This window comes from Podarcis bocagei, assembly GCF_964188305.1.
Source record: "Podarcis bocagei genome assembly, chromosome: 15".
Classification (NCBI taxonomy): domain Eukaryota; kingdom Metazoa; phylum Chordata; class Lepidosauria; order Squamata; family Lacertidae; genus Podarcis; species Podarcis bocagei.
Genome location: NC_138141.1, coordinates 37,874,767 through 37,894,908, shown reverse-complemented (window position 1 = coordinate 37,894,908; position 20,142 = coordinate 37,874,767). Strand labels below are relative to the sequence as shown.

General features: G+C 45.7%; 1 protein-coding gene across 8 annotated transcripts in view; it reads left to right on the top strand.

The window, feature by feature from the left end:
* The window catches only part of SGSM2 (small G protein signaling modulator 2), an 80,271-nt gene extending 60,129 nt beyond the window's left edge, over positions 1-20,142 (top strand). For 7 of the 8 annotated variants that reach the window (XM_081172889.1, XM_081172886.1, XM_081172885.1 and 4 more), the window contains 11 exons: positions 1,658-1,722; positions 3,373-3,518; positions 6,048-6,176; positions 10,261-10,437; positions 11,417-11,821; positions 13,167-13,291; positions 13,631-13,713; positions 15,267-15,376; positions 17,220-17,316; positions 17,838-18,005; positions 19,914-20,142. In XM_081172889.1, coding sequence (XP_081029015.1) covers positions 1,658-1,722; positions 3,373-3,518; positions 6,048-6,176; positions 10,261-10,437; positions 11,417-11,821; positions 13,167-13,291; positions 13,631-13,713; positions 15,267-15,376; positions 17,220-17,316; positions 17,838-18,005; positions 19,914-20,002 — 1,594 coding nt within the window. In that variant the 3' untranslated portion in view covers positions 20,003-20,142. The remainder of the gene's footprint in view (positions 1-1,657; positions 1,723-3,372; positions 3,519-6,047; positions 6,177-10,260; positions 10,438-11,416; positions 11,822-13,166; positions 13,292-13,630; positions 13,714-15,266; positions 15,377-17,219; positions 17,317-17,837; positions 18,006-19,913) is intronic. The other variant, XM_081172887.1, reaches the window with a different exon arrangement.

Sequence of the window (20,142 nt, the reverse complement as noted above, 5' to 3'; positions counted from 1 at the left end):
TTCCCCGACCTGGTTCTTCCAGCCCCGCACCTGGGGGGGAAATAATTTTTTTCCCCTTTATTTCCCCCCCCCAAAAAAAAAACTAGGTGCGTCCTATGGGCCGGAGCGTCCTATGGGGCGCAAAATACGGTAAATCACAAAACTGTTGAGAACACAGAAAAGCAAAATTAACATAATCAGCATTGTCTCTGTGCTTTCTTTTCAACCTCACTGTTTACAACACACACACCTCCAATGATAAACTCAGAAGCTGCACCATGCATCTGATGAACCAGACTGTAATCTACGAAAGCTTATGCCAGGCACCCCCAAACTCGGCCCTCCAGATGTTTTGGGACTACAATTCCCATCATCCCTGACCACTGGTTCTGTTAGCTAGGGATGATGGGAGTTGTAGTCCCAAAACATCTGGAGGGCCGAGTTTGGGGGTGCCTGGCTTATGCCATAATAAATAGGTTCATCTTTAAGGTTCCACAAGACTCTTAAGTCTGTTGCAGCAAAAAACAACAGGGTTTCCCCTCTGTAAATTCTTCTAGGTCAGTGTTTGCCATCTGCATTTTTCTTCTTTTTTCTGTTTCTAATAATTTTTTTTAAAAAAATGAATACAGAAATCACACGCACCATGCGAACTCTAAATGATAGTACAAAAATCAATAAGAATATCATATAATGCAACATAAACCTTTTGATATTCCTGTGACACCTTAATACAAAACCTTTAACAGTGCAGCTATATATTTTCAAAGATACAATGAGATATATATTGAATAGCCATCTATTTTCTTTAAATAAATGTATGAATCATCTCTAAAATCTCTGTATCAAACATTTAAACGTTTGCTTATAACGTACATTTCTCTGTGTATAAATTCATTTCGTTTACAGCAGCCACCTGCAATCTGACCTTTAAGATTTAAAGCCATCTGCAATTTCTGTGAACACTTCGATTTATCATTTCATTTCATTTTCATTTCATTTTCAAAAAAGCATTATTTTATGGAATCTGCCCATCCAGGAAATTAATCTGAAGGCAAAATTAACCTGAAGGCACCATTCTGTTATTTATTTACTTATGGTGATTGCATCCTCTCCCTTTAGTTAAAAAAAAAAAGTTCCCAGAGCAGTTTAAAATACAGTGGTACCTCGGGTTAAGAACTTAATTCGTTCCAGAGGTCCGTTCTTAACCTGAAACTGTTCTTAAACTGAGGTACCACTTTAGCTAATGGGGCCTCCCGCTGCCGTGCGATTTCCGTTCTCATCCTTAAGCAAAGTTCTTAACCCGAGGTACTATTTCTGGGTTAGCGGAGACTGTAACCTGAAGAGTATGTAACCTGAAGCGTATTTAACCAGAAGTGTCTGTAACCCGAGGTACCACTGTATCCATTATTAGGACCATCTCTGCACTCAGGCTTACAATCTAAAAAAACCTGACACACAAGTCTATTGAAATGCTGTCAATCCCAGGGGCGGAGGAAGGGGGGTGCGGTGGGTGCAGGCCGCCCCGGGTGTTACCACTGGACTTTGCTAGCTGGACTTCAGGCTAAGAGACAGCAACAAGCCCATCTCTTCTCGTCAGGTTGTTGAGAAGTTTCTTCTAAAAATAAATTTTAACATGTGCATTTGTCAGTTTAAAGCCTTTGGATATTCCTTTCAACAGGACCCCTCTAAAAATGTTATGCCAAAGCATGAAGAAACAGATTATTTCCAGAGCCTTCTATGGATGTAAGTAAAGCCCATGTTTGCAAGTGGGGGTGGGGGTGGTGTAAGTCCGCTGTCCCAATTGAGATGTATTGTGTTTTGCCTGGAAATAAGTCTTCCGATGTTTGAAAGAGACCTCTTTCTCTCTCAGAGCTACGATTCCTAGAGGACCCCAGGGATCGATGGTTAAACTGCTCTGGGAATTGCAGCCCTGTGAGGGAAATGGGTACCAATGGAAAGTTCTCTCCTGGAGCGAATAACATGCTGGAACTTAGGGTGATATTCAGGGGTGATATTTAGGGGAGCAGATAGTGCTGTGGTCTAAACCACTGAGCCTCCTGGGCTTGCCAATCAGAAGGCCGGCATTTTGAATCCACATGATGGGGTGAGCTCCCATTCCTCTGTCTCAGCTTCTACCAACCTAGCAGTTCGAAAGCATACCAGTGCAAGTAGATAAATAGGTACCGCTGCGGTGGGAAGGTAAACGACATTTCCGTGTGCTCTGGTTTCCGTCACAGTGTCCCGTTGGGCCATAAGTGGTTTAGTCATGCTGGCCACATGACCCGGAAAGCTGTCTGTGGACAAACGCCAGCTCCCTCAGCCTGAAAGCAAGATGAGCGCCGCACCCCATAGTTGCCTTTGACTGGACTTAACCATCCAGGCATCCTTTACTTTTACCTTTGCCTTTTTATTCAGTGGTACTGCAGTGCATAGGGAAGGGCCTTAAAAGCCCTTCCCCTCTTAAATCAGCAACAATGGGATATCAGCTCTGCCCAAGGCATGACGAATAATAGCAACAGCCGGGGGAAAGACATCTTACAGGACCAGGAAGAAACACCACGGACCGAATAATTGCCACACGCAGGAAGAACAAGGATTTAGTTTTGAGTTCCTCACTTGTACTTGTAGAAATCATTTAATGTGTTCACACGAATAGAAGTTTATCAATATTGCAGTTGTTGTATGAGGGATTATGATGATGACTGGATTGTAATTGAAATTAATAAGATTTTGGAATGCAGAAATAAAGAAAATCATCAAACCATCTAATCCAGCATTTGCGGGGGGGGCACTTTATCTAAATTATATAATTCGGTATTTGAACGTTTGGTATTAATAATTGTATTATATATTGGTATTGTTAAAATGAGGCTATTATTGGACTGTAATTGAAAACTAATAAAATTATTATCAAAGAGGGCGATTAAAAGCCCTTCCTCTTCCCCATGTACTGTTGTTCATATCCTGGGTGGGGAAGGAGTTACAACCCTCCCCCTGGTTCACTGTGGTCCTTAACCGGCATCTGGGGAAAGGATCAAAACCCTCCCCCTTTTCTGTGCCCTCCTGTGTCCCTTAACGTGCATGGGGAAAGAGTTGCAACCCTCCCCTTACAGCACATTGTGGTCCTTACCTGAATGGGGAAAGGGTTACAATTCTCCCCCTCCTCATGCTCTGTGGTCCATACCTGCATGTTGAAAAGGTTAACCCTGTATGGCGCCCTACTTTCCTTAACCTACACTGGGGGAAAGGGTTAAAACCCTCACCACCACACCAGTGCCTGCCCTTTTAAAGAACTTTCTAAAAAGCGTGTGAAGCACTCATTCAACTTTAAAGTGGCATGTCGTTCAGTTCTCTGCTAACCATCTTTTTCTCTCTCCTCCCCCTCGAACTCAGGGCTCGCCTACTGCCGACACCTGTCCACCGTCCGGACGCACCTGTCTGCCCTGGTAAGCCACACCATCATCCCTCCGGACAAACCCACAAGTGCTGCGGGGGGCCTGACGAAAGAGGTCTGGAGCAAATATCAGAAGGACAAGAAGGTAGGAGGCCTCCCTCTGCACTGATCGATTTTATAGAAATGCTCTGCTGCTTGATATAGTAAGAATCTCAAGCATGCGCACACAGAAACACACCGTATGTAGTGCACATGCGCACAAATAGCTTTTCCCTCTTTCCATTCTGTCCATCTATCTATAAAATCAGGTGTGGGGAGACTTTAACTCTAAGGGCCACTTTCCCTTGCAGACAGTTTGGAAGCGGCCAACGACCACCGGCTTATTTATCTATTTCGTAAAATTCATACACACTCAGTTGTAAACAACAACAACAACCCAAAAAGCTTCAAAGTGGCTTAGACAGCTTAAAAAGGAAGTAGATAAATCCACAGAGGAGGGGTCTGATGATGAGTCCCACCCTTGACAGCTGAAATCGAACTTCCATGCGCCATGGCAGTGTACCTCTGAGCACCAGTTGCCGGGGAAGAAGATGTCGACGGCATGAGAGGCCTGTTGCTTTTGCGCCCTGCTCTCGGGCTCGGGCTGGCCACCAAAGGAAACGGCAGTGGGTGGATTTTGTTGCCGTCTGGCCTGGCAGGGCTCCCCTGGTCTTAGCAGGAAGATTCTGGCCCATGGCGTCTGTCGCCTGAGTAGAAATGCTCACAGGCCTTCCACGGACGCTGCCGTGATGTATGGAGTTGGTACTCAAACCCGTAAGGCTCCTAGTCCTGCGGCAGATTCTCTGAAATCAATTTGCTTAAATAGCCGTGAGCCCATTGAAGATGCACTTGATGATAACAGGCCATTAAGAAACCATTATGAGATGCAATCAGGTTAAGTGTCGATGGGTTCCCCCCCTTTTTTTATTACGTTGCTGAATCAGATTAAGGCCTATTTTCTCTTGTATATTGTTTTCTATCAGTTGCCTCAAAATGCTCCCAAGGAAGGCAGGAAAATGATAGCCCCAGACAGCCAGGAGTGGAAGAGAGCCTCCAATGAAGAGCCTTTTAGTCACTGACCCAGCAGGTCCTCCAGAAATCCTCTAGAGCAGTGTTTCCCAAAGTTGGGAGTCCAGCTCTTGTTGGACTACAACTCCCATCATCCTTAGCTAGCTGGTCAGGAATGATGGGAATTGTAGTTCAGCTGGAGACCCAAGTTTGGGAAACACTGCTTTAGAGTAAGGATGAAATTTGACACACTAGGCCTCACCATTCTGTTCGGAGCTACCCAGAGTAGCTGGGGAAACCCAGCCAGATGGGCAAGGTATAAATACAGTGGTACCTTGGGTTAAGAACTTAATTTGTTCTGGAGGTCCGTTCTTAACCTGAAACTGTTCTTAACCTGAGGTACCACTTTAGCTAATGGGGCCTCCCACTGCCGCTGCGCTGCCGGAGCACGATTTCTGTTCTCATCCTGAAGCAAAGTTCTTAACCCGAGGTACTATTTCTGGGTTAGCGGACTCTGTAACCTGAAGCGTCTGTAACCCGAGGTATTACTGTAATAAATTAATATTATTAACACTAGCCACACACACCCTTCTGGGGTTTTTTTTCTTGGCCCACTGCTCAAATTAGGACCCACCCCCCAAATTCTTCACATTTTTTCTTAGGCCTTCCCATCTCTAACCATACCCACCTGCCTCACAGATCAAGCCAGGTGTGCGGGAGGTGGGAGGTGGCTGTGATCCCTGCAATGCAGGGGGTTGGACTAGATGACTCTGAGTGTCCCAGCTCCACAGTTCTACGATTCTAAAGTCGAATTCAGCACACACATTTGCTGATGACGCAGGGAGTTTGTTCCTGCTCTGTGCAGGATTTCAACATTCAGTTTGGGGTCATTGCATTGTTTTTTTCCTGCAGCCTTGCTTCTTTGAAACTCATGTTTATACAGTGTTAGATGCTGGCAAATTTTTGGAAGAAAATTTTTGGTTGTATAAGTATGATAATGAGTTACAGGTAGGTAGCTGTGTTGGTCTGCCATAGTCGAAAGAAAATAAAAAAAATCCTTCCAGTAGCACCTTAGAGACCATTGGTCTCTAAGGTGCTACTGGAAGGATTTTTTTTTTATTTTGTTATGATAATGAGGAAAGAGTTAAAAATTTCCAGAAGATAGCATTAGCTTAAATTATATACCTAATATATGGGGCTTGGCAATCGGGCAAGTTAAATGGATTCTCTGTGCCCTTACATCTGCAAAAAGATTGATATTGATACATTGGAAAGAGGAAAACGTGGCCTCTTTCAGTGAATGGATGGAAGATGCGACAACTTTTGCCAGCCCATTAACAGGTCGCTTTCAGACAAAAGATTATGTGTGGGAAAATGTAATGATATTTGGAAAGTACGGTATTTATTGTGACCCAGGAATCAATGTATATTTGAGTGAAACAGTAAGTTCATCCATTTACGTATATGTTATAGAGTAATTTTAATTATATTTTACTGTCATGTTGTTTTAAAAGGTTTTATGTATTCTTTTTCTTTCTTTTTCTACTTTAACTCATTGTAATAGTCTTCATAATGATAATATTAATAATAGTAAAACAAATCTCTCTCCCTCCTTTCTTTGGCTCAGAATTACAAGGAGTTGGAGCTCCTCCGGCGAGTTTACTATGGTGGGGTGCAGCACGACATTCGGAAGGAGGTGTGGCCGTTCTTGCTGGGACACTACAAGTTTGGCATGACCAAGAAGGAGATGGGTCGGGTGAGTACTTCAGGTTATATTTAGATGCTTGATAACTGACCTGGTATTTTTGGGGGTGTGAGGAAAGGAGTGTTCCTTGAAGATGCTGTTAAGACAGGGAGGTTCAACGGCAAAGTGTCTCCATTGCGCTCTCAGTTCCACCCTGGGCATTTTGAATTACAAATGGTTGCAGAAGAACTTTTGCCAGCAATCCCATGCTGTGTGCACCAACAGAAAAGGCAAACCTCTGTTTCCCTGGGGAGGCTTGGTCCTAGATGCATCCTCTGGGGCAGGTTCACCAGATAAGGCAGTGTTGTTCTTAAACTATATTGGTGCCCCATTCCCTTGCTTCTATAAACACATCCCTATCCTATTAAAAACTAAGATCATGGCCACTGGTCCCATCACCTCCTGGCAAATAGAAGGCGAATAAATGGAGGCAGTGAGAGATTTTACTTTCTTGGGTTCCATGATCACTTCAGATGGTGACATGGTCAGGAAATTAAAAGACGCCTGCTTCTTGGGAGAAAAGCAATGACAAACCTAGACAGCATCTTAAAAAGCAGAGACATCACCTTGCCAACAAAGGTCCGTATAGTTAAAGCTGTGGTTTTCCCAGTAGTGATGTATGGAAGTGAGAGCTGGACCATAAAGAAGGCTGATCGCTGAGGAATTGAGGCTTTTGAATTATGGTGCTGGAGGAGACTCTTGAGAGTCCCATGAACTGCAAGAAGATCAAACCTCTCCATTCTTAAGGAAATCAGCCCTGAGTGCTCACTGGAAGGACAGATCCTGAAGCTGAGGCTCCAATACTTTGGCCACCTCATGAGAAGAGAAGACTCCCTGGAAAAGACCCTGATTTTGGGAAAGATGGAGGGCACAAGGAGAAGGGGACGACAGAGGACGAGATGGTTGGACAGTGTTCTCGAAGCTGCCAGCATGAGTCTGACCAAACTGCGGGAGACAGTGGAAGATAGGAGTGCCTGGCGTGCTCTGGTCCATGGGGTCACGAAGAGTCGGACACGACTAAACGACTAAACAACAACAACAATCCTATTAAAAGCATTATTCAGAATTCCATTCTGCACAACCCACTAAGGAAGATAACGATGCAATAAAATACAAAACGCTGACAATTAGCTGCACATTTATTCAAAATCCATTTGAAACCTATTTAAATTAATTAATTCAACAAGATGGATGACCTTGATCCAGCAATAACAGCTTTTCAAAGCCTGAGAGTCATTTACGCCCACTGCCCCTTTACCACTTAGGCAACCCCTTGGGTAATACCCCCCCAAGGGACGGGAACCACTGAGATACAAAGGGGTTAGAATCATACAGTTTGAAGGGACCCCAAGGGTCGTCTAGCCCAACCCCAAAGGCTGTAGCCCTTCAGCCCCACCCTTCTTTCATTTTTTTTATCCCCCAATCTTTCAGAGAAGCAGCACCTACACTTTGGAACTCCCTGCCTATTGACATCAGGCAGGTAACCTGGCTGTACGGTTTTTGGCAAGTCTCCTTCCTCCTAATTTGTCCTGCCCCTGCCTTTCTTGGCACATCACTTTGGCGCTAATGCTAGCCGGGTGTGGAGTTCATTGTGGCTTCTTGCTGGCTCAGTCTCAGAGCCCTGCACAGAGAACGCCCCAGATTCAGCTCACAGCACCTCTAAGTTGGGCTGAGAAACCTTCTGCTTCCAGTCTGAAGGGTTACAGTCCAGGAACAAGACTGTACCCTGAATAGACCAGGCCTATCAAAGCCGCCTTGTTGTGTATTAGGGTATGTCGTTTTAGGGAGCAAAACCTATAGGTAAAGGTAAAGGGACCCCTGACAATTAGGTCCAGTCATGACTGACTCTGGGGTTGCGGTGCTCATCTCGCTTTATTGGCCGAGGGATCTGGCGTACAGCTTCCGGGTCATGTGGCCAGCATGACTAAGCCGCTTCTGGAGAACCAGAGCAGCGCACGGAAACGCCGTTTACCTTCCCGCCAGAGTGGTACCTATTTATCTACTTGCACTTGAGGTGCTTTTGAACTGCTAGGTTGGCAGGAGCAGGGACTGAGCAACAGGAGCTCACCCCTTTGTGGGGATTTGAACCGCCAACCTTCTGATCAGCAAGTCCTAGGCTCTGGTTTAACCCACAGTGCCACCCGCTTCAGTGAGGAGTCTTAAAATTAGTTTTTTGGGTGTGGGGAATTCAAACCTGGCATTATTTTTGTGATGGGATAACATTTAGCTTGGTAAATCTGTGTTTGATTAGAAAACCACATAAACAACAGGAGAATTGTGTTATTTTTTGGCATCAAAACCTTTACCCTCCCCCCCCCCCGGAGGTAACGTAGAAATTGTTTTTCCTGAGGGTACACCAGACTACTAGGGTGGGTTTGGTGATTTCTTGCTGGTTACCTCCCCCCCCCCCCCAGAGATAAGGTAGAGGATTTGCTTCTGAGCAGCACCCATGAAAATAGCAAAAAGTGTGGGTCGCTGTGCAGACCCAGCTTGGGCTTATATTTATCTCCAGGGTTGCGATTTAAAACATGAATTGTTTAAAATATAAAAAGCACGTGAACTGCTCCTGAAAACCAAATAATGTTAATTGTACCTTCTGAAAATGTCAGGTAATGCTCGCAACAACAATAACAACAACATATAAGTGAAAGTGCAATGTGTATGCAACCCTCCAGCATCTCCCTACGGCAAACCAAAATGTAATTATTCCCTAGGCGGGAGTGACAAATGATGGTTATAATCGACAATAGATGTGCAACAGGAAGAATCTACCCAGAGCTCACTGGCGGAGGTTAAGATGCTAATGACAAATGAATGATCATCTGCAGAGTCCTGAAGTTTCTCATTTCTGTCCCAGGAGAGAAATGGGAACAGCTGCAGGCTGCAAGGTCAGCGTGACCTTGGGGTTTTTGGCCAGAAACAAGTGTGCAGATAAAGTCTGGAGGAGGAGGACAATTTGCCTCTTTTTCCCAGCCTGCTAGCCCCCTCCTCAAAGTCTTTTTCTTGCAGCTAAGATAAGATTAGTGGCAAGTCAAAGAGCGATTCTTAGGTAGGGTTCTGAAAGCTTTCATTTGGCGATGCTGCCCAACCCTGGGCCCCCTTCTCTCCCACCAGAACCTCGGGTGCGCATGGACAAGACGAGTTTATAATTCAGGGGCGTTTTGGGCTCAAAACTCCCATCAGCGTGGTCAATTGGTCCATGAGGCAGCAAAATCCTGTGGGTCGGCGCCTGACCTGCCACTGTCACCACAGAAGTGAGGAAAAGTGCCGGCAGTGGCGTTCAATGAGATTCTGCTGGAAGCTGCCAGCGTGCGACTCAGGGCTGAGGTAGCAGGAGGCAGCATGTTTCTGTTTTGCCTCAGGCGGCGAAATGGGACGGGCCGCCCTGTTATAGTCCAGCAATCTCTGGAAGGCCACAGGCTTCCCATCCCTGACTTGGGAGAAAAAGCTAAGAATTGCTGCAGGAGAGGCGTGCAAGTCTCCCCCAGTCACTTTTGGGAGAGCTGAGGCCGCAGTGGTGATGGATTGCAGTGGAGCTGAGGAAACAGTGGATCCTGGACTAGAGTGAAGACTTCAGAAGATTTGAAAGGCACCTGAGGAGAAGTTAAGACTTCATTTAAAGCCCTCTGAGAAAGCTTGCGAGTTAATTTCAATGGTGTTAACAGTGGTACTTGGCTTAAGGTTGTTGTCTAGGGCAGGAGTGGAGAACCTGTGGCTCTCCAGAGGTTGCTGGACTACAACTCCCATCATCCCTCAATACTGGCCAGGCAGGCTGGGACTGATGGGAGTTGTAGTCCAGCATTGTCTGAAGAGCCTCAGCTTTCCCTGTTGTGAAAACCTTTCAGAACCCCCCCTTTTTTTGTAATGCGCACAATATATATTTTTTATTTGTTCTGTCTTGTTTTCTACGTGGATACTATTTCTTGTTTCCTTCTTTTTGTGTGTGTCTTATCTCACTCTATGCACTTGTAATTTTGTACTTTTGATTTTTTTTTAATAAAGAATATATATATTTAAATGAAAACCTGCAGAGGTTTCCCAAGGCCTTTCCAGAGATGACTTCCTGACAGCCTTTCCCCCCCCTTCCTTTCTGAAGGTTGACGAGGAAATTGCGCTCAGGTATCAGAAAGTGATGGCCGAGTGGAAAGCCTGCGAGGTGATTGTGAAGCTTCGGGAGAAGGAGTCTCAAACGGCCACCAAATTCTCCTCTGGCAGCAGCATAGACAGCCACGTCCAGCGCTTGATCCACAGGGACTCCACCATCAGCAACGATGTAAGGCAATGTGCCTTGTTCTACGTCCCTCTTTGCTGTGACATAATGCAGAGAGCCTTGCTGGGTCAGACCAAAGGTCCATAAATCTAGACCAGGGGTCAGCAACTAGAGGCCTGAGAGCCCCAGTTGGCCTGAGGCCTAATTTCATTTGGCCATTGCTCTAGTTTCATGCAGGTGCAAAAGAAGGGAATGGGAATGGGGAGAAGGAGGTGGCACAGAAGAGTTTGGATTTGATATCCCGCTTTATCACTAGTGTAACTGGCCCAAGGTCACCCAGCAGCTGCATGTGGAGGAGCAGAGACGCGAACCCGGTTCACCAGATTACAAGTCTACCGCTCTTAACCACCACACCACACTGGAGAGGGAGAGGGAACAGGGTACCCTGCCCATCATTGGCTCTGGCTGTGGACCCCCATCTAGGCCCATCCACAGCCTGCTTGCAGCCTCTCCCCCAGCAGATTGATTTGATTTAGATTTGATTTATTATATTTCTGTGCCGCTTTTCATCCAAGTTCTAGTCACCACACCATGGCAGTTTTAAGGTCCAAAATAGTTTACTGCTGCGGAAGATAAGGCTTCAGCAATACAGTTCTGGACGTTGATTTTTACATAAAGCTTGTAGCCTTTGCAGATACAGATACAGATATATACAAGTAGAAAGTGTTTCTGTTGCTCCAGCAGTTCCAAAACGTAAGACAGACTCTGACTCATGGGCGGGACTCATGGACTGACAAATGAGCTGACATGTCTTAATCACTTATATAGATGGTACTGGGCCATTGCCATAGCGACTGGCTTGGCTGACCCCGGACCTCTTGCCTTATCTCATACATGGGGTGTTTTGTGCCCATGAAATAAATTCACCCCTTCCTCCATGTCCAGTTCTTCCAACTGTATCAGGTGGTGCATCAGACCTTCACCTTCCTGCTGTGTTCGTTTAATCCTTCCTTCCTTTCATGATAAACATCTTGCCCTTCAGGTGTTTATATCCGTCGATGAGATGGACTCGGTAGAGCGAGACCTGAAGGTTCAGGAAGACCCATCTTTGACCGGGGGCTGCAGCGATGCGCCAACAGTCATTGTGGCCATGGAGCAGCAGCAGTCGGTAGAATTTGACTCCCCCGACTCTGGGCTCCCGTCCTCCCGGAATTACTCCGTCACGTCTGGCATCCTGTCTAGCATTGATGACGGGCAGAGTGTCTGCTTTGAGGACGGGGCTGAGGAGGAAGCTGGCTCCGATCCACAGAGGCAAGATTCTGACCAGGACCCTCAAGCCAAGGGCTCGGAACCTCAGGACTTAGTAATTGAGGAACAGCTCTGTTCCCAGATGGACTGTAAGGAACCTGCAGAGGAGGCCATATCTGTGTGTTCTGCGTCTTATACGGTAGGTAAGAGGGACCCTGTAGAGATGGGCAACCGGTGGGCCTTCAAATGTTGCCGGACTACAACTCCCATCATCCCTGACCATTGGCCTTGCTGGCTCAGGCTGATGGGGTTTGGAGTCCCAACAGCATCTAGAGAGAGCCACAGCTTCACTCTTCCATCCTACTCTCTTGGACAGCCCTGAATACTGCATTTTGGTGATCCAAAAAGTCTGAACCCTTTAGGTCTGTTTCATTGGGCCCTGCCATCTCCTGCCCTCTCTTTCCCCTCCGAACTTAAAACAATGCCCTCTTTTTTGGCAGGGCATATTGCAAAGTTAAACAAAGCTGAACATATTTTAACAAAGTTAAAAATCAACAAAACTTTCGAAAAGAAATATAAGCATCTCAATCTTGAGTCTGGATAGACAGGCCTCAACGGAAGAATTCTCAGCAGGCATCTAAAGCAATATAGTGTTGCTTAGAGGAATGACTCTGTAAGTTCTGCAGGTTGAGGAGTATGTGCCCATAACTGGGGTGCTGTTGCAGAGAAGGCCCTGCGCCCAGTGGCCTCAATAAGCGAGGGTGCCTGAAGCAGGGCCTCCGCTGCAGAGCTCAGCAAATGGGTGTTTTTATGGGAGAAAAGGGTCCAGTTGATTTGCTGTCTCCTCACAAGGGTTGCTCTTGCACTTGGAACACAGAATGAAATAAGCCGTGTTCCTGATGTAAATGAAGGCCTGGGATGCATTAGATGGGGGGTAGTCAACCTTATTGTACCTACCGCCCAGTAATGCATCTTTCGTGATGGTAAAAATTCCTTACCGCCCACCAGTGCTTGATGGAAGGAGGATTCAGCTTGTGCCCTAGAACCCCCAACCGCCCACCTAGAATCCTGAAACGCCCACTAGTGGGCGATAGGGACCAGATTGACAACCCCTGCATTAGCTCAAAGTTGGGGAACCTTAGACCTGGTCCAGGGGGACCTCCATAGGCTATGTTTTGACAGATCTGCATCAATCACACTGAATTGCAGAACTGAGTAGGTCCCACACAGAATTCCCAAAGGAATTCTAAGATACTAGTCCTCATGTTGGCTGTAGAGAAAGAATGAAATGCAATGAAAACTGCATTTGAACCTCTTGGGTTTTTTTGGGTGGTGGCGGTTAAAAGCCTTTTTTTGCTCTCTTCCCCCCATTACAGAAGGCAATTAATAAATCAATGATGATTAGAATAAATAAAAATTAGTAGTGTGTGTGTGTGTGTGTGTGTGTTTTTAAAACACACACCACTTTCCAAAATTTCAGATTGCAACAGAGAAGTCGTGTTTTATTCAGCAACACCTCTGTGACGTGTGCTTGTATCTTCTAGATAGAAATGTTGGACACTGTTGCCTTAAACTTGCACAGAATTGATAAAGACGTACAGAGGTGTGATCGGAATTATTGGTATTTCACCGCTGAGAACCTGGAGAAACTACGGAACATTATGTGCAGGTCAGTGGAACCGGGAGGCTCCCAGGCGCGGAGTCCGGGATTCAGCAGGGGTGGAGCCTGGCAGTTTGAGGGCGGAGCCTGTTGGAGCAAGGGGCGGAGCTTGGGAGAGCTACAGAAGCGAATAACGATAATATGGTTCGAAAACCAAGTTAGGAGAATAAGAATTTCAGGACGTTCCAAGCTCAGCGAAGCTTCTTGAGATCCTTCCTCCAGATCCTAGTTTGTTTTGGCTGAACTGAAGTTCCAAGCTACATTTTGCAAATTTGCCCTTTAACCGGAAGCAGTTCATTTAAGAGACGTTTCAAGCGTATGACTCCATTTCTCCTCCCTCTGTTGCAGTTACGTTTGGGAACATTTAGACGTTGGCTACGTCCAAGGAATGTGTGACCTCCTGGCTCCACTCATGGTTATACTCGACAAAGGTTAGAAGTCTTCATGGTATCTGTGCAGCCCCATATAAAAATATATATTCATTTATATCACAGTTGCACGTTCATGCTAATCCATAGTTTACCTTAGCTTACAATTTATCAGGGGTGGATGCAGAATCTTCCTGGATTTACTAGAAGTTACTAGAATATTCTCGTGCTTTCTGGACAAAGCACGTCCACAGCTGTTGTTATTCATAGAGTCCTGTAAGAACTCAAGGTCAGTGCTTAGAGACAGAGATATAAACCTGCCACTGAGCTCTGCCTGAATTCTTCATCGTCTTCTTTTTCTCTCTCTATTTTGGTTTCTGCATATACCATGTGTTTTTGCTTCTGCAAAAGCGAGGTTTTTGCCTTGTTGGGGATTCCAGCAAGTTTCTGTATGCTTTTAAAAACCTCAGTAAACTTTTACTGAAGAACTCTGCCTGTGTGTTTTACTCCTTTGTACTCTACACAAAGATGAACTTCCATTACTCTGCTGATTTTGGCCCATGACCTGCAGTTGCCCAGTTATGGAGACACCAGTTGGCTGGACTTGGCCCCTGGCCCTGACACAATTTTATTCTAAATACAACTTATTGATGGACTTTTTTTGCGTGAGAGAGAAAATGAACTTGTAATATCTGGAATTGAAGTTTGAAGAAATATTGGTATACAGAAGGCAGAATGGTTGGATGTGGTTAATGAGTGAATACTATATTTAGCTGCAGGACAGAGAACTGAAAGTCTTTTATCTTTCTTTATTCTTTTCTCTCTCCTTTCCCTTTTTTCTGTCTTCCTTTATTTATTTATTTCTTCTTCTTTCTGCCTCCATTCCTTTTTAGATCAAGCATTTATTTTCTGTGTACGGTGGTGCCCCGCAAGACGAATGCCTCACAAGACGGAAAACTCGCTAGACGAAAGAGTTTTCCGTTTTGGAGGTGCTTCGCAAAACAAATTTCCTATGGGCTTGCTTCGCAAGACGACAATGTCTTGCGAGTTCCTGCTGGTTTTTCCCCCTTTCCCCCCCTTTTTTCTAAGCCGCTATGCCGCTTATCAGCTGATCCGATCAGCAGATAAGCCGCTAAAAGCCGCTAATAGCGCTAATCCGCTAATCCTTCAATGGGCTTGCTTGAAAAAACCGCTAGACGAAGAGAATCACAGAACGGATTCTTTTCATCTTGCAAGGCACCACTGTATTATATAATAGATACTTTGCATGGAGTATGAATTTTTGTATATCTATGGGCAAGTATCAATAATTTTTTTTTGAATACAACTGATGGATGTGCTGGTTCATAGTTCAAGCCTAAGCATGTCTACTCAGAAGTAAGTCCTATTGAATTAAATGGGGCTTACTTCTAGGCAAGTGGGGTTAGGATTTCAGCCTTAGATTGCAACCTTAAACACTTGGGAATAATCCCCATTGAACACAGTAGGGCTTACATCTGAGTAAACATGTATAATAGGATTGCACTGTTTCTTGATTAAAAAGCAGATTTACTCTTTAAAAAGCATTGCTTCACCGTTCTTGTTTTAAATTAACATCTGTCTGCGTTTGATTTCAGACGAGTTGGCTTACAGTTGCTTCACCCATCTCATGAAGAGAATGAGTCAAAATTTCCCTAACGGAGGTGCCATGGACACACATTTTGCAAACATGAGGTCCTTGATCCAGGTGGGGCTTTGCATGCCTATGTTAAAAAAAATAATGTTTAGTTGTCCTGTTCCGTTCGTTTGAAGCTGAAGGCAGTTTATCAAAATTAAAATGGGCACAAAACTAAAGACTGAAACCAAATTAAATACAACACCCAAACAGCAGCGCTAAACCAATGATTTGCTGCCCACAATTAAAGCCCACCCCCCAAAACTTTAGTGCAGCTGGTGCTCTCCAGATGTTTTTGACTACAGGGGTCATAGAGCATGTGCAGAAGGCCTCGGGAGTGATCCCCAGCAACTTCTGTAGAAACGGGAGACGCTTCTCTGGAATCCTGCTCCCAATCATTGTAGACAATCCTGAGCTACATGGATCAATACCCAGCCACCGATATAAGACAGTTTTCTGTGTTCCCATCACCCCCAGCAAGCTCTGGCTAATGGGAGTTGTAGTCTCAAACATTTGTCGGGCGCCAGGTTGGCAGACTTAGTCAATGGCACAGAATTTGCCTGGCACTTAAAGGCCAAACGAGGCTTGATCCCTCCTTCAGTCTCCTGGAAGAATGCTGGGACAGACATCCCATTTGTCCAATGGCCCTGCTGTTGATCTTGTAGTGGCGCTGGCTGCAGATTTTGGGCCGTTGGGCAGGATGGCATCACTGCTGCCCATTTGCACTCCCTCTGGGCCCCATCAGCACATGGGTAAAAATCCAGAGGTACGCAAGCTTTGCGTGGCTCTCAGACATACTGTATCTGATTCCCAGCTCACAAGTGCAGCGTCTCCCATTTCTTCCCATTATCCCTGCACAGAGGAGGTTCAGCCACGGAGCGCGGCAGCTAGAGCGGCCTAGAATCCTTTGGAAAGATGCTCTAGCCGGCACACTCCGTGGTCAGGCGTCTGAGTGCAGATGGGCATCCTCTGCTCAGTTTCCTCTCTGGACACCTGGCAGCCCAGAGCTGAGGACGGTGGGGAGGGAAGAGCTGGAGCAGCTCCCCACCTCTGCTGTCTCTGGGCAGGGGGCCAGTTCCTATGGGAACCGTGCAATTCTTCTGACTTCTCAGCGCATCTCCCTAAAAGGGGGAAAGTTCTCAAGCAGGGTTGTGAAGGCAGCTCAAACGCCTCCTTGGGACGTTACTTCTGAGTAGACACATGCATGAGATCAGGCCGGCAGGTCTGGAAGAAGGGAACGTTAGGGCAGGGAGGTGTCTGCAAACTTAAATCTGGAAGAGATAATGCACTTGGCTGGAAGAGATAATGAACGATGGTTGACTGGGGTTTGTGTGAGGGGAAGAATGGATGCCAAAGGGTGGAAAGAGAGGAGATTGTAAAGGAGAGTGGCACAGAGAGAGAGAGAGAGAGAGGGAGGGAGAGAAGGAGAGAGAGAGAGAGAGAGAGAGAGAGAGAGAGAGAGAGAGAGAGAAGAACGTGTGAAGAAGGGCATTGTGGGAAATTAAGATGGTCCCCAGTGCCAGTCAGAGCACCTGGCTGGGATTCTGTTTCAATGTGGTGGCCAGCTGGGAGCCCATCATCTGCCAAAGGTAGCCAGGTTCTGACGCGGACCCTGAGCTGCAGCCCCTTCACCGAAAAAAGCCTTGTGGCACCTTAGGAATCAAGTGTCCTACCTCCTCCTGCCTTGAACTCCCCACCTCTTCCCCCCTTGGAGGCCCAATAATCTCACCTGATGGTCAGGCCATGGTAGGTGTGGCCTGCTCCCAAATCTTCACGGTTCAAAATCCTGAGACCTTGCAAGCCCCTGATTGCACAGCTGTGTTGTCGCTCGGATATCTGTGTTGTCAGATATTTAAAACTGGAACTCATTTTTGTCTCTGTGTTGTTGTTGGTGTTTTCAAATTTCCCCCCAAAGATTCTGGATTCTGAACTCTTTGAACTGATGCACCAGAACGGGGATTACACTCACTTCTACTTTTGCTACCGCTGGTTCCTGCTGGATTTTAAGAGAGGTAAGATGCTTGAGCCACATATTGATCATGGAACCAAAAGGGTTGGGTGGCATCTTGGGGGTCATCTAGTCTGACCCCAACGTGTGCTTAGTGCAGATTCTGCCATTTCAGAATGCAGCAACAGCATCCCCGGCAGGTGACCCCTCCAAGTCTAAAGATGCCATTAGAGATTATTTTTATTATAGTGGTACCTTGGGTTAAAAACTTAATTCGTTCTGGAGGTCTGTTCTTAACCTGAAACTGTTTTTAACCTGAAGCACCACTTTAGCTAATGGGGCCTCCCGCTGCTGCCGCGCCCCCCGGAGCACGATTTCTGTTCTCATCCTGAAGCAAAGTTCTTAACCCAAGGTACTATTTCTGGGTTAGAGGAGTCTGTAACCTGAAGCGTACCACTGTAGTCTTAATTTTTCCCCCAGGGGGAGGGCAGTGGGGGGGGGATTAATGTCGTCAAGAAAACTGTTGTGACCATGATGCGCTTGAGTAACTGGATGCTCTCTGCAATGTTTGTTCCTTCCCTTCAGAATTGTTGTACGAGGATGTTTTTACAGTGTGGGAAGTTATTTGGGCAGCAAAGCACATCTCTTCAGAACATTTTGTCCTTTTCATTGCCTTAGCACTGGTAGAGGCCTACCGAGAGATTATCCGCGATAACAACATGGACTTTACTGATATCATCAAGTTTTTTAATGGTAAGGGAGCCGAGCTCAATGCAATTTCACTCTCTTTTTCTATTCTTTTTTCAAGGACTTCGATGTTGTTCAGTTTAAGATTGCGGGCGTTTAGGGAAAGCTTTTTATTTGTTTGTTTAGGAAGCAAGGGATTTGGGCAGAGGGAGGACAGGAGCAGATCAGAATTCAGTCCTGATCATCTGTATTTTGGAAAGCTGCCTATTTTTCCGCCTGTTCTCTGTGGTTGGGCATGATAGTTCCTGAGACAGAGGAGCAGGTTTTTGTCTGCGTTCAGATACCACCACACACCATTTTGAATCAAGGCGGCAGACCAAACCTTTCAGAACAACTCGAGATTGTCACCAAATTTGGTGTGATGGTTTCTGAGATCCAGGAGCAAACATTTGTCTGTTTTTGGATACAACCCGTTGCCACCTTGAATCAAGAGAGCAGGCTGCAACTTTCAAAACTGTGCTTCTTCTAATCATTTTTGGGTTGTTTGTTTTGTTTCTTAAAATGCCCGAGCAACGGCAGGTTCGAGGCTTCCACTTGGAAATAAAGCGATGCTTTCCTTTCTGATTATTCTCATCTCAAGCTGAAAGCTGTGAACTTGTTTCTCAGATGAAGTGCAACAGAGTACAGAAGGGGCTCCTGTGATGGGAGTGTTGCTGTGCAACAAGAAAAAGGCACACACTGCATCTCAGCAGGGTCAGCGTCCTAGTCTAGCATTTTCCTTGACATGGAACTTTTCCAAAAATGGGGCTGTTGGGTTTTTCTTTGTAGTTTCCAGGTGAAGATAGCTCAGCGGTTAATGTGAATCGGTACATGCAGGCAAGGAGTGTATCTGTTTTATCTGTTTTCTGCGTGGGCTTAACAGCCATATCTTTAATTGGGGAACAGGAGCTGGAAGAGCAGCTGTTTTGGCTCAGCGTTTTTAACTGATAAGAAACACTTAGAAGGCCATCTCGACCCAAGGGTGCTCTGCAGCTTTAACATGGCCATTACATGAGCACATAGTGCTTCAGTTAAAGCATCCAGAACTCCATTGTCAAATTTAGTCCAGAAAACTGTGCTATGGACTATTGTGACTCGGCAAGGTGGGCCGGGTAACTGCAACTTGACTGCGGCAAGAAGAAATTAATCTATCTTACATGGACAGCTCTGGTCCTCTAAGTTGCAAGTGTGCATGTAATGGGGCTGGAATAGCCTTATCCCAAATAAGGTTTTGCTGTATATTCCTCTAGTGAAAGCTTAGCTAACTGGTCAGTTGAGCTCGTTAGGAGTTGATATAAAAATTGAGGGCACAAGGAGAAGGGGATGACAGAGGATGAGATGGTTGGACAGTGTTCTGGAAGCTACAAACATGACCAAACTGCGGGAGGCAGTGGAAGACAGGAGTGCCTGGCGTGCTCTGGAGTCACAAAGAGTCGGACACGACTAAATGACTAAACAACAACAACAAAAACAAGGAGCTGATATATACACTAGTGGCCAAAACTATGGAAACCTTTTGGAAAAAGTGTATTTCTGAGGTTTGAAAAAGCACAACTGCATATCAACTAAAAAAAAAGCTGCATAGCAAACACTTAGTTGTGCTTCCTTTTTCGGGTTAAATGGCTATAACTTTTGATGGAATAAGTGAACAAACTTTGTTGCATTACATTCTTCATTAAATTATCTTTCCATTGATATATAATTTTATGGTATTTATAATAATAATAATAATAATAAGAAGAAGAAGAAGAAGAAGAAGAATGGTGCTATGAGCCAACAAACCTCAGAAATGCACTTTTCCCAAATGGTTTCCACAATTTTGGCCAATAGTGTATGCTCCCAGGCAATCTCAGCTTCCTCCACTCACTTTTCCCTCTGGCTCCTCGCACTACTGGTCCTCCCCTTCCTCTTACTTCTGTTGTGTGTTTTGTGCAGAAATGGCAGAGCACCACAACGCGCAGGAGATCCTGAAGATCGCGAGAGATCTGGTCTGCAAAGTGCAAACGCTGATCGAGAACAAGTGAGCGAGGAGGAGGAACCGAGAGGGTTTGCCTGAGGCGACGGCAGCAGCAGCAACCACAACCTGGCTTGCACCCTTTTAGGGGGAGGAAGGGGGAACGAGAATTTGCCTGCACTTGTCACTTCAATTAATGGTTTACTGGCA